The sequence below is a fragment of the Schistocerca piceifrons genome, chromosome 4 (genome assembly GCF_021461385.2).
Source record: "Schistocerca piceifrons isolate TAMUIC-IGC-003096 chromosome 4, iqSchPice1.1, whole genome shotgun sequence".
Taxonomy (NCBI): domain Eukaryota; kingdom Metazoa; phylum Arthropoda; class Insecta; order Orthoptera; family Acrididae; genus Schistocerca; species Schistocerca piceifrons.
In genome coordinates this window covers 223,528,736-223,543,734 of record NC_060141.1, presented here as the reverse complement: position 1 = coordinate 223,543,734, position 14,999 = coordinate 223,528,736, and the positions used below count along the sequence as shown (strand labels likewise).

Below are 14,999 nucleotides of genomic sequence, written 5' to 3'. Positions count from 1 at the left end.
CTTCTCTCGACTTATTACTTTTACAGAACGAACGTTGTTGCGATGCGTGTAGAATTTTACTGTTGTCAGAAACACCCAAACCCATCTTACAAAGCCTGGGCTGCAGAATTACAGGGGTTGAGCTGTCATTGTAAATTTTGTCACCAGTACCCATTATGAATCCTACCCTGATCACTGTGAGAATCTGATGCTTATGGAAGTGCTGAATAAAGCACAGTCCTTCGAAGCATCACACCGCAGGTCATCAGATTGTTGTGTGGGGTAAGGAATTGGAAGTTGCTCAGTTGACCTGTTATGCACACTGCAAGTGTGTCCAGGATGCTGGGGAAGCCACTGCAGCAGTACGACCACCAACTCAGTGTTGCGTGGGGGCAGCATCGGTTACGGCTACAGCAACAGGCTGTGTCACAACAGCAGCTGCATACCCCCTTCCATCTTGCCCATACCGCTTCACTCAACGCAAGCATTCGCGTGCCCTAGGCATTGGGCTATTTGCAACAAATGTCAAAAGAAAGGCCACATTGCATCGATGTGTAACTCCTCTTCAAACATGGTGAGCACAGTAGTACTGATAGGCAGAAACTGTTTCTCTGCAATGACTGTATCACTGAACAAATTGTTTATTGACTTGCGTGTGTTTAATAAACTGCTAAAAATGCAAGTGGACATAGGAGCAGCAGTAACTTTAGTAAACACACAAACATATATGGACTTTGGGGGGGGGGGGGGGGGGGTAGTTGGTTAGCTACACTAAGCAGCACATTCTGATCCCAGGTCTCTCCGCTTCTGTCTTACAAATCTGTTGTTCACCCTCTCTCCTTCCTTGTCGTCGATCATTTCCATACCACAAACCTGTCAGAATTAGAGGTGTTTGATGCTTTCGGTTTCTCCAGTTGCCGATGAGGTAAATCTAGTGTCAGATAAAGATCCACATCAGGAACTGGAGTGCTTCTGCTCTGAGTTTTCGTCTCTGGTGGATTTTTAGGCGCAGCAGGTGTCTGTCACATTGTGAGGCTCTGTCTAGGTCGAATTAGACAGCCTTAAGTCGCTCAGTGTCATTCAGCGTATTTCTTCCAGTGAATGGGCGACACTACTGGTCATCCTTAAGTAGCCGACAGATAAGATTCGCCCCTGCACGGACTTCAGTGTCATGATTAATGCACAGTCTGTGGTAGGTACGTACACTTTGGCCCGCTCTGAGTTGCTCACAAAATTATCAGGCGGCCTCTACTTTTCCAAGACTGATTTGCCAGAAATGTACCTCCAGCATCTCATTGGATGAGGGCACTAGACGCCTTCTCATTGTCAGTACAACTTTCAGCCTATACCAATATCAACACTTGCCTTTTGGTGTCACTAGCATGTCTGCAATTTTCCAACGATTTTTTGAATGGCTGACAGTCATTGTGCCCGACTGCATCTATTACCTCAATGATATCGTTGTTTTGGGTTCTTCCACCGAAGACCACCTTAGAAATCTCTGCTCATTGTTTTTTGTTTTGCAGTCTGCGGGTCTCAAGTGCGATCTTGCCAAATCTCAATTTTTCAGCCATGAGTTGAGAACCTAGGTCTTGAGATTACTCACACAGGAGTCAAGCCATTGTGTCAGCATGTTGTCGTAATTGCGGCTTTGCTGCAGCCAGCCTCTGTTAGGAACTACAGGTGTTACTAGGTAAAGCTGGATATAACTTATGTTTTTACCGGACGCATTCACTGTTGCTCGGCCCCTGCACATGCTTTTGTGTAAAAATGTGCCTTTTTTCTGGTCCCAAGCTTGTGACTGAGTGTTCACCTTGCTTACATCTGAGCTTCAGTCTGCCCCATGTCTGGCCAGCCTGGTCAGCATCTCGTGTTGGCTACAGATGCATCTCAGCATGGTCTTTGCTCAGTGTTGGCACACAAATAAGCAGACAGGTGGGTATGAACAACCCATTGTTTAAGCCTCTAAGACCTTAACTCCCACTCAGCAGCAGTATTCCCATATTGAACATATGCTTTAGCGATTATGTTCGCTCTCAAGAAATTTCAAGTCGTCTTGTGTGGTACCAGGTTGCATTTAATCACAAACTGTTGGTTGCTCTTTGTAACCCTTTAACTTCCATGCCAGAGATGGCAGCAGCATATCATTTACAGTAGTAGGCTCTCTTCCTCTTCTGTTATCATTATCAGATCCATTATTGCCCGATAGTGCAACATGCAAATGCTGATGCCTAATCTCGCCTTCCAGTCAGGCCGGGCCTGGCATTCAATCAGAATGAGTTGCTTTGTTTCTGTTTGAATACTGAGAACCAGAATGCGGTCAGGGACCGATGACCATCGCAGTCTGGTCCCTTTAACCCCCACAAACCAACCAACCAGAATCCGGTCAATGGTTTTCCCATCACTCGTGCCACGATAGCATCGGCTGTCATTGAGGATCCTGTACTTCATCAGGTCCTCTTTCATGCAGTACTGTTGGCTGGAAAAGCTCCCAGGCCATGCATCAGGTCCCTTGCATAATTGCTTTTTTCTTCAGCACTGCCTTTGTGTGTTTGACTGGGTTCTTTTGTTAGCTACGGAGGACACTGTTTCACTGTTTCCAGGTTGTCATTCCTGCTTCCTTATGCCGTAAGTTACTGAGACTTCTCCACATTGTTCATTAGCATACCTCTCATTCCAAAGCTTTGTCGTGCCGGCGAGTGTATTGGCCAGGTATAGATGGGGACATTAGGCAACTTATAACCACTTGCACTCACAGTGTTCAACAATAGGCAGCACCGGAGGTGCCTATTTTCCCCCTGGCCGATGCTGCAACACCCATGGAAGCATCTACACGTTGATTTTGCTGGGCCCTTCCTAAATCAGTATTGGCTTGTAATGGATCCCTATTCCAAGTTTCTCTACATGGCACATTGTCCATCCACATCCTGGGTGGCCACCATTTTTGTCCTGTCTTAAGATGTTTGCATGGCCACTGAACAGAAGACAAAAGGGAAAGGAAGTTAACTAAAAATACACAATAAATCAAGAAAGTAATGTTCTGGAAATAATAGCCCCCAATTGTAATAGCCTAAAGAAGAATGCCTGGAACCATTGTGTATAGGGAAGATGTGTGCTGAGAACTACCTTGCATCCATTCCCTCATTGTATTTGTCTACATTTTGCAGTTATCAATAGCCACAGCTGTTGCCTAGTGACTATTGCTCGTGCTGCAGTTGCTGGGTCCCACTGCTACCCACTATCATTAAAAGAGTGAACACAGTTTTTCATTCTGCAGTAACGAACTTAAGCATTCAGCATTGCTACTACAGCAATGGATGAGTAGCCACAAAATATTATAAGGGTGAAGGAGGTCAAACTGAAGCACTGGTGTGTGAGCTTCTGAAAGGAATAACGAGAATAGACAAAACTGACTATTCATTTGGTAAAAGATAATATGTAATGTAACAAGGAAAATGGCCAGTAATGACATCAATGAAAGGAAAAATTGATAGTTGATTTAACCCTGTTGTAAAAACAACAGCAGCAGCAGTTTTTATGCCTAATCAATGCCATAACCTTGAGTATATTGCGCCATAGCTGCCTTGTATTCCATTGTTGATGTTTTCTCGACACTGTTGCAATGGCTTCAGTTCGTTTTGTTAGCTGTCTTAGTTTATTTTCTGAATTGTAAGCAACGATGTGTCGAATGTTGTAAAAAGTACAACGTGCGTCTGCTGGTGTGACAGTTGCAAGCTTTGTTCCAGCAGTCAGTGTCCAGAGGAAAGTGTACTAAAAAGTTAACTGTACTTATTCGTGTTTTTTTTTTAGATGCAAATTAAACGTTACTTTGGTTACACGGACATCTGAATGTATTTATCCATTTCATTTCTTTGACATGTTGTTCCAATTCAAATGGTGTATCAGACGAATAAATTTGCAAAGTGCTCTAAGAAGGTGGTGACAAAGTTGATCCATACTCTTCAGACTTGGAGGAAGTAAAGTAAATTTGAGTGATGAAAACACTGAATAATACCATGGCAGTGAATCTGAACTTGAATCTGAATATTGTGATGATCCCGAAGATACAGCAGATGTAAGAGGGCTCTTTATTGAAAACACAAAAAGTTTCATATTGATGTGAAAGCAAGTGTGCAAATTCTATCAGATCCAAAGAGAAAGGTGATGGGTTATAACTGATAAAGTTAGTACTTTTTTAAAAATAATTGACCTTGATTTTATTGATGAAATCGTAAACTACACAAATACCTAAATAAATAAAGAGCGAGACACACATCCATTCTCATGCAAAAGAGGTAATGAAGTGACAAAATGATGACTGTTCGGGATTTTTTTCCCCTCCCAGAAGAAGAAGAAAATGTCATCATGCTAATGTATGTGAATTCTGGGTAGCAGACGGAACAGGAATGAAACTACTTAGGACTGCAATGAGTTACAATAGGTAACTGTTTTTTCTAAGCTGTATGCGGTTTGTTGATATAGAAATGAGGAATGTCAGGAGAAAAACTGATGATGATCTGGATTTGCCAGATAAAACCTGCAAAAAAAAGAAAAAGACTGATTACTGTGCTCTATAAATAACAAATCGTACCACAGTTGCTGAGTGCACCCACGTTCCTAATGGAAGGTAACCTCATAAAAACTGGTAAGCTGGCTGCAATTTGTACAGTATTGAATCCTTTGCTGCTAACTGTCAATGTTTTTACAGCTTGGTGAATTCACCACGATAGATGAAATGCTTCACCCCTATGGAGACAGCTGTAGATGGATTCAGTAAATACCCAGCAAACCAGCTAAATATGGGACAAAAATGATCGCTCTGTGTGTTGCAAAAACATTTTATTGCACTAATCTGGAGGTTTATTGGCATACCACCAAAGAACAATATCGGGTATCTAATGCTCCTGAGGACATAGTGAAAAGATATATGGTGCCTATAGAAAATTCTAACCACCACCTTACACATGACAATTGGTACACAGGCTACATCCTTTCTGAATATTTGCTGCAGAAGACTATCACTTGCATTGGTACAATGGCGAAGAACAGATGTAAAACTCTTCCAGAATTTCTCCCAAACAAAACAAAAGAAATTGGAAGTGCAGTGTTTGGATTTCAGTAGGATAAGACCTTAGTTTCATATGTTCCTTGTAAAAACTATGCTATCATACTTTTGTCTGATGTGCATGACATGGCGTCAGTGGATGAAGAAACACACAAACCTGAAATCATAATTGAGTACAACATGAGCGAAGGTGGAGTTAACGTTGTAGATAAGATGTACCATCTTATTACATGTTTTATAGCTGCACTACATTTTGTTCTACCTATTTTCTGGTAATATTACTGTCTGTGAACTTACTCTTGCACAAATCAGTTAAGTGATGACATGATTGGACAATCTTGATTCACTTCTGAATACAATGGTGCTGCCACTGCCCTGTTTTTTCTTTTTCTTTTTTTCTTTCTTTTTTTAATGTGGCTTATTATTGTGCAGAACACAGAATAACAAAATATTATGGCAAAATTTACATTATGCTCTTATGTCATCGCTTTGAATTCTTTCTAGCCAGCTTGCAAATTTCCTATTGTGTAGCAACTTTGCATGAGATTTCTGTGTATACTGTCCGCTTACTTTACACATGTTTAGCACTAAAACAACAGCAACTGATACAAGAAACACCATCGGCACTACAGATATGCACTGTGCATGCAATTGCAGATTTATTAATACTAGAGCGCATAACAAAATGGGTGCATAACAATATGGCCACAAAACAACACGAAAACGAACACAAAATACCGCGTGTTATAAATGTTTAGGTGATATAAATTCAAGAGCTACTAGAATTTAGCAAATTAAATAGTGCTGTTTGCTGTATGTAGAATGGATCAAGAGATTTTAAAAAATAATTTTACCATAAACCAACCAAATCTTTTTTAAAGTCCAGTAGATGCAAAACCTGTACTCTAGACAGGTACTCAAAACCACCAAATTTAGTGTGAAAAATCAGTAACTTCACAATACTGATCCAGTAACTTCACAACACTGATCCAGAGTCCAGTCCACAGCCATCCACACCACACTGACCGAAAGATTAACGAACTCAACCTAATAAAAAGTCACAAACTCTACTAATCGTGTTTGTATGAATTTCATTAAGTACATACAAAATAATCAGAAAGATGTACCTGCTGAATGTCGGGTCGACAATGTCACCGGCATTGTTTCCAGGTAATACTGGTTCATTTTCTCTCGATCCTACCTCTTCTGTCTTCCTTTTCAGTAAAAAAACAAACAAAGATCTTGTCTACATTTTGATGTAATTTTTTTGAAAATCTGACAAATACAAACAAAAGCACACTTTGCTTACAATTAAAAACCACTTGAACAGCACATTCTATTGTCTGATTCGACAAACCATCCGACAATGCCCTGTGTGTACAGTAGCACCGCGCGTGCACTCGCAAACTGCACACTTCTATTGGGCAGGTAGGTGTGTGTGTGTGTGTGTGTGTGTGTGTGTGTGTGTGTGTGTGTGTGTAGCTACGTTCCGAATGGGTGGCGTGCAATTCAAAAACTAGTCACATAAGCACTTTCTTAGAGAAAAATTTGAAAACATACTACACCTACTTTAAGTGGATTATGTAGCAAGTGATGAAAATTATACTGTAGTTAGTATAGTACTAGTACAGTAGGATAATATCAAGTTTAATTTGAGATTTGTCATGGGTGGACCTAGATGCTTTGTTGGGGGAGGGGGGCGCGAGCTTGAGCCTCTCAGCCCCCCCCCTCCCTTCCCCCTGAATCCACTACTGAATTGAAGGGTTGCGTTTTTTGTGCTAATCAGTGTAATTCTATTGACATTTGTAGACTGTGACCATATTTTATTAGTTATAACATGCTGATTAAATCTGAAGAAATTGGAGAAAGTAGACACCAGATCCCAAGAGATTCAAAGCGATTACTAGGCAATGGTTGGCGGCAACAGTGAAAATAAAAACAATATAAGACAATTGGGTAGCTTCAAGAGATGAAATATTGAAGGTCACAGAGGATCAAAATGCAGTGAATGAAACAGGCAAAACAGAATATAGACATCTGGAAAATGAGATTGGTAGAATGCTCAAAACAGCAAAGCAGGGATAGCTGGAGGAGAAATGTAAAGCTGAAGAAGTATGCATGACTATGGGAAATATAGATGCTACCTATAGAAAAATTAGCAGAACTTTTGAAGAAATGAAAAGCTTGGTTAGTAAGCCAGCACTAAATAAAAAGGTGGAAGGAATATATCGAATGTTCATAAATGAAAACAAATGTGGAGCTATTATGGAAAGGGAAGAGAAAGTAGATGATGAGATGGGAGATACGATATTGAGAGATGAAATTCACTGATCAGTGAAAAAGCTTAGTTGAAACAAGACACCTACAGTAGACTACATTCCCTCTGAGTTACTGCAGTGATATAGCTGATAGCAGAAGTATTAATATGTGTTAGTGGTAGAATATACCATGTAAAAAATTCCAACGCTTTCAATCCATTTTAAGAACTTACCATATACTTTGTAAGCGCTGTAGATTTTACGACTTCACACAAGCTACACTTCATTCATAGACCCACAAAGTTTTATCTCTGATCAGGAGTATATTATTGTGTCATGTGGTTTTAAATCCATCGCTGGCATAGCCTGGGGGTGATCGTATAGTTATCAACCAAAATATCAGAAAAAGAAACAACGCAGTCCCAAAAACCATACCAAAATGATAATGGGATATTTCACCTGGTATGTGAAGTAAGAAATTGGCAAAATCCCCTGAGACTTCTAGAAGAATCTAGTAGTTTCAGTTGCAATTAAGGCAACTGCTGCCAGTGTGAATATTACTAACTTATCAGGTTAATATTTGGCTCTGAGCACTATGGGACTTAACATCTATGGTCATCAGTCCCCTAGAACTTAGAACTACTTAAACCTAACTAACCTAAGGACATCACACAACACCCAGTCATCACGAGGCGGTTAATATTTCTTGGTTGGAAAATACCAACACAAATCCGTTACAGAACAACAGAAAAAGTGCTAGGAATAAACCTTGGGAAATATCACATGGGGTTCAAGAGAAATGTAAGAATACACGAGGTAATACTGACAATACAACTTATACTAAAAGATAGACAGAAGAAAGGCAAGCATATGTTCATAGCATTTGTAGATACAGAGAAAGTGTTTCACAGTGTGGACAGGAGGGTAGGAGGGATAAAATACGAGGAGCAAAAACTTACCTACAACTTTGGCAGAAACCAGATTGTAATTCTGTGGATCAGGAGCCATGGAGGGGGAGGTAGTAACAGAGAAGAGTACGAGAGAGAATTGTAACTTACCTGCATACTGATAGACCTATCAAGAAAACCAAGGAGAAAAGTGGGAACAAAATTAAAATTCAAGGACAAGAAATCAAAACTTTGCTATACGTGAAAAAATTGCAATATCGTCAGGAAACTTCAAATGGCTTGGAAGAGACATTGGATGGAATCGGTAAGATTTTGAAAATGGGTTATAAGATGAACATCAAGTGAAGTAAAAAAAAGGATGGGAGGGAATGGAATGTTATTGAATTAAATCAGATGATGCTGAGGGAATTAGATTAAAAAGTGAGGTACCGAAAGTAATAGATGAGTTTTGCTACTTGTGCAGCGATATAGCTGATAGCAGAGGTATTAATATGTGTTAATAGTTATTTACTGGAGATATTTGTTTGGACTGTAGCACTTAATTAAAATGAAATCTGGTCAGTAATCAGTACAGTCAAGAAGGAAATAGCTGTTAAAATGTGGTTTTACAGAAGATTGAAGATTAGCTGAGTAGATCAGAAAAATAAGAGGAGATCCTAAATCATATTGGAAGATCAGAAATTTATGGCATAAGTTACTAAAAGCGGGAATCAGTTAATAGGACATACCCTGAGGCATCAAGGAAATATCACTTTGGTTATTTGGTTTTGGGATGTGGTAAATTATAGAGAAAAGTACAAGACTCAACTACAGTAAATGGATTCAAATGAATGTAGATCGTAGTAAAGCATACATGAAAATATTTGCAGGTGAATGTGCCTGACAATGTGTTTGGTGTCTGAAATGTCACAGGATGGTGGAAGGAGAGACACTGGGTGAAGGGTGTGGAGACCCAAGGTTTGAGGCCAGTATTATTACGGGAGTGAACAATGTGTTGTAAGGATAACTCCCACCTTTGTAGTTCAGAGAAGCTGGTTGTGGAGGGAAGTATCCAGATGGCTCGGGTTGTGAAACGACCATTGCAACTGAGCATGTTATGCTGAGCTGCATGTTGTGCTACTGGGTGGTCAACTTTGTTCTTGACAACAGTTTGGCAGTAGCAATTCATCCCAGTTGACAGCTGGTTGGTTGTCATACCATCATAAAAGGCTGTGCAGTATTTGCAGCAGAGTTGGTGTATGACATGGCTGCTTTTTTTTTTTCACAGGTGGCACAGCCTCTGATGGTTTAGGATAGGCCTTTGACGGGATTGGAGAAGGTGGTGCTGGGTTGGTGGATTGGGCAAGCCTTGCATCTTGGTCCATCACAGGGATATGATCCATGTGACAAGGGGCTGGGTGTGGCAGTGGCATAAGGATGGACTAAGATGATGTGTAGTTTGGGAGGATGACAGAACACCACTTTAGGAGGGGTGGGAATGATCTTCAGTAGGATGTCTCCATTTAAGGGCAGGATGAGGGCTAATCAAAGCCCTGACAAAGGATATGGTTCAGTTATTCCCATCCAGGGTGATATTTGGTGACGAAGGGGGTGCTCCTTTGTAGCCATTCATTGGGGTGATTGGGGATGTTGGAAGATATGGGAAGAGCAATTTGTTTGTAGACTTCATCTGGGGCTCTGCCTTTCTATGAAAACCTTTGTGAGGCCTTCTGCATGCTGGACAAGGGAGTTCTCATCATCGCAGGTACATCATCCACAGGTTGGTAGCGTGTGTGGAAGGAATTTTTTGGTGTTGACAGGATGGCAGCTGTTTGTGGTTAGCAGGTTCAAAATGGTCAGAGGTGTGGACAGACCCATCAGGGAGTTCGAGGTAAACATCCAGGAAAATGGCACATTGAGTAGAGGAGGACCAGACAAAGCGGATGGGAGAAAAGGAGTTGATTTTGTGGGGGAATGTAGATGAGGCACATAGGCCGTGGATCCAGATCGTGATGATATCACCAGTGAACATGAACCAGACGAAGGGTTAGGAGTTTCGGGAGGCTAGGAAGGTTTCCTCCAAACGGCCCATTAATAAATTAGTTTAGAGTCAGGATGTAGTTGGTAAAGTAAATGAGGAATGAGGTGGTGGGTTTGAAGTCTGAAGGACATTGGGAGAGGTAGGGTTCAATAGTGACAAGCTGTGTAGGGAGGTGACGTCAACAGTGACAAGAAGGGATCTGGGATCTAAAGGTGTGGGGATGACAGAAAGTCGGTGAAAGAAGTGGTTAGTATCTTTGATGTGGGAGGCTAGGTTTTGGGCAGTTGTTTGGAGGTGTTGGTCAACAACAACACATTATTTCCAGTTTCCTAACCTAATCCCTACCCCAGTGGACCCCTTGTCCACTTTTTTTCACCAGGTCAGAAACATATTCCTTTCTGTGGCTGAAACCCAGACACACTTTCTGTTCCTTAAATACCATAAAATTCCCCTTATAATGATTCCACCCCTTCATTCACAGTGCACTTCACCTCTCCAGATCCTGCCAGTCCCTATCCCTCACGAACCTGGTTCTTCAAAAACATCTCTCCATGGCACAGACATCTCTGAACCAACTCTGTTAACTCTGCAAGATATTGTTACTGTGAAATCCTCATCACATACACATCATCTCTGAAACAGAACCCTTTCTCTCCCATCACTTGGAGGAGCATTCCAGACAGCCCCTCCGTAAACTATCCAACCTCTTAACACCCTACTCCTGCCTTCGGGAACACTATCCATCAGCACTCATTCATCTCACATTGAACCCCCTTGTCAAGCCCTCATGGCACCCAGGCCCTGCCTAGCTGACCAAGTTACCACATCCTCCAAACTTCCCTCCCATTGCCCCACAAAATCCTGAAATCGAGGAAACTCAAAACATCTTCACTAACCTCTACACTAAATGCCCCAGTTCCACAGAAGTGACAGTCCCATCCAGCGGCCTAAATTTCAGCTCTACATCCAAATTTAACACTGTTGGACTTCTCAAAGACGTGCTCTCTTTCTCTCAATTCCTACAGTGGAAACACTTCTTTGCCACCAATCACTACAACCAAAACCAACCTAATCCCAACACTGAACCTTGCCTCTCAGAGTTCATACCACTACTGTACTGTGACTCCCCTCCCTTTCCCAGATAACCATCCCCTAGTCAGCTTCCAGAAATTCCTTAACCCCGTCTTGGCTTCACCATCCTTCCCCAGGTCTCTTCCTAAGTGCACTAACCGTTTGGCAGCAGAAGGTGAGGTGACCATGCACAACCTGAAAACTAATCCAGTCCTAATCATCCTTCCTGCAGACAAAGGCTCCACCACTGTTGTGATGAGTTGCACAAGTTGTGCCAGGGTGATCCCATCCTGGCAGTCCAAAAAACCTCCAATTCCTACTGAAATTGATAGGCCTTCCACTCTTGTTGCCCAACATCTCCAACCAATTGCACAAAATCTCTCCTGCCACATCAAACATAGCCTCCCAAAATTCCCAGTCAATAGTTTGGTTCAGGTTAATTGAAGATATTGTCATCATCTGAACTCACGGCCAAGGCACCTTATCCACAGTCCTTCACAATTCAACATATTTCCTCCCAACTGCTTTGCCTTGTCCTCCTCTACCCGATTCCTAAATGTTGACCTCCACCTCACTGATGGCTCCAAACAGATTTCCCATGCCATATCCTCACACATGCCTATTCTTCCAGCCACCCCCAACAAAGGCGAGCCTCATTGTCACCAAATATTACCCTGGACTGGAATTACTGAATCATATCCTTTGCCAGGGCCTTAGTTGTCCCTCATCCTTTCCTGAAATGGACGTCCTACCCAAAATCCTTCCTGCACCTCCTAAAGTGGTGGTCCATCATACACCCAATCCCCACAGTATCCTAGTCCATTCCTATGCCACTCTCAGCCTCTTGCCACAGGGATATGATCCCTATGGCAGACCAAGGTACAAGACCTGCCCAATCCACCCACACAGTCCACCTTCTACTCAAGTCCTGTCACAGGTTTATCATACCCCTTAGAGGCTGGGCCACCTGTGAAAGCAGCTGTGTCATACATGAACTGTGATGCAAACACTACAAAGCCTTTCATGATGGTATGACTACCAATCAGCTGTCCACCAGGATGAATGGTCACTGCCAAACTGTTGTCAAGAACAAAGTTGACCAAATGGTGGCACAACATGCAGCTGAGTACAACAAGCAGAATTTCAATGGCTGCTTCACAGCTCACGCCATCTGGATCCTTTACTCCAACACCAGTTTCTCTGAACTATGCAGGTGGGAGGTATCCTTATAACACATCTTCCACTCTCGTAATTGTTCTGGCCTCAATGTCAGGTAACCTGCTTCCATTCTGGAAACATCCCCCAGCCTGTGGCTAAGCCATGTCTCTGCAATATCCTTTCTTCCAGGAGTGCTAGGTTTGCAGAAGAGCTTCTGTGAAGTTTGGAAGGTAGGAGATGAGGTACTGGCAGAAGTAAAACTTTGAGGATGGATCGTGAGTCGTGCTTCGGTAGCTCAGGTGGTAGAGCACTTGCCTGCGAAAGGCAAAGGTCTGAAGTTCGAGTCTCGATCCGGCACACAGTTTTAATCTTCCAGGAAGTTTCGAGATAATGAAGTTCTTGCATCCCATTTGAAGAGTGATTACAGACATGCTATCACCATACACAATATGTGTAAGTTTCATTTATTCAGAAAAATCAGTGGAATTCTCCTTAACTTCAAACGGTTTGATTAATGACAATGTCTGTGTCATCAAATTATTATATTGATATCTATTTTGGATTCATAACTTCTAAATAAAGTTTAATTAGCTTGTTTTTTCATAGATTGAAGTAAACAACCATTCTGTTTCTATGTGGTGAAACAGCTTCCCACTTATATCAGATAGGTAGGGTCTATCAGCGATAGCTCTCTCAGTGAATGACAGAAGAAATAAGGGGCAGATGTAAATAGCTATCTTTTTTCTGTAGACATTTCAGAGCCCAGCTAAACCTCCCTTTGTCCCAAAATTTTGTGAAAGTAAAGGTGCTGTTCCAACAAGGGCAACAGTGCTACTGTTATATGAAGACATCATGCTATCTTCCGATGTATGTTTGTTCCCCAAACTGTGTTGAATTCTTGTTTTTATATTCTGTTCTGGTTGCAGTTGGAATCGAGCAAAATTATGTATATACATTTGTGCCTATGTAGATATTGTAATATAATTTTAATTAGTGTGTGAACTCCTTATTTTTGTGCAGGTGTGTACTTATTTGTATAAAGTTGGTAGCATATGCTTCAGTAAACCCAAGCCAAACGAAAATAAGTAAATCTTTTGTATAAAGAACTTGCAATTTCAGTATTCACCCCAGAAAGTTATCTCCTTTCAAAAAATCATTATTCAAAAACTGCTGGAAAATTGTGCAACATTTATATATTGTTTGTTTTTGGAAGACTAATAATATCGTTTCGTTTTCAGGAAAAGCAAAAATTTAAAAAACATCGCAAGCGAAATTAACATGATGAAAACCATTATACAGGCCCTTATATTTTTATCACCAGAGTTGCTAGAAGAGAAAGAAGTTCCTGAAATACTTGAGTTTACAGAAAAACCTCTGAACCTTGTAACATATAGCACACAAATTTAAAATGTGGAAGACTTCATTAACACTATTTAAATCTGTTTTATTTGCTAAGTAGGGAGGCTTGTATCATAAGAGTTTTGCTTCACTGTTCAGATGCATCTAATATGAAAGTCGTATTAGTACCATGGCCTTTACCAGGTGTTAATGTATTATTTGGATCATCTTCCATGTTCTTGTATTACTAGTTTGTGAACTTTGTGTGTAACTGAGAAACAGACATTTGTAAATGCAATTACAGATTAGCAACAAACTTCCTCATATATTACTTATTTTGCTTAATATTTTTGTTGCTCTAGTCTAATATTTTGGACAAGAATTACTAAAAGATAGAAATCAATGAAATGATCTGTTGTACTAGGTAGCAATGAAAGAGAGACTGGAAGGAGGATGTTAGTTCCCCCGCCCCTTGTCTTCCTTTCTTATGTAACAGGCAGTGAGAAGCTTTTCACTGAGACTGGCATTGTCTGCTCTCCCACTGCTGCCTTCCTGGTAGCATCATAAGAAGCAACTAATACTAGACAGGTATGTTAATTACATGACACTGTAGCACATACGAAAGTGTGACTCATTCACCAATTGAGCTTTGATTTTCATCACATAACTTCTGCTATTCTTGTTCATGAATTAGGATGGCTCAGTGAAAAGACCCAAGAGATCAAACAGAGGGAATAATGTGAGGTGAATTAATTTCTTTATGACTTTAAATACAATCACAGAAGTGAAATCGTGACATAGCAGACTGCAGCAACAAAGGGATTTTACTCCAAACAGTACACAGAATGCATGCAGATGATGGGGGAATGAAAACCTGTGGTCATGAATAAAGTTTCAATTGCCATGGGAAGATAATTATGTAAGAAGAACTGTTGTGGATTTGAATGACTTACAGGGGGACATTGTTTGTTGCAATACAGTGCAATTTTATTATAATAAGTATCCCACAAGGCAAAAAGTGGCAGGTGCCACACACAACAGTAACAGTTTCACAGGAGGCTGACAACCATTTGGCAGAATTCTGGAATCTTTCAGATCAAAAAAGAAAAGGCAGATTTTTTGTGATATCATTTGTCTACAAGTAAGAAGTAAAATAGATTTGAGAAACACTTGACACACTTTATCGGGAAAAGTCAGTGAGC

The 14,999-nt window shown here is 41.0% G+C and overlaps 1 protein-coding gene across 3 annotated transcripts in view; it reads left to right on the top strand.

The window, feature by feature from the left end:
* Positions 1-14,113, top strand: part of LOC124794966 — a 112,638-nt gene extending 98,525 nt beyond the window's left edge. For all 3 annotated transcript variants that reach the window (XM_047258694.1, XM_047258693.1, XM_047258695.1), the window contains exon 5: positions 13,698-14,113. In XM_047258694.1, the coding sequence (XP_047114650.1) occupies positions 13,698-13,866 (169 nt within the window). In that variant the 3' untranslated portion in view covers positions 13,867-14,113. The remainder of the gene's footprint in view (positions 1-13,697) is intronic.
* The last annotated feature ends 886 nt before the right edge of the window (positions 14,114-14,999 follow it).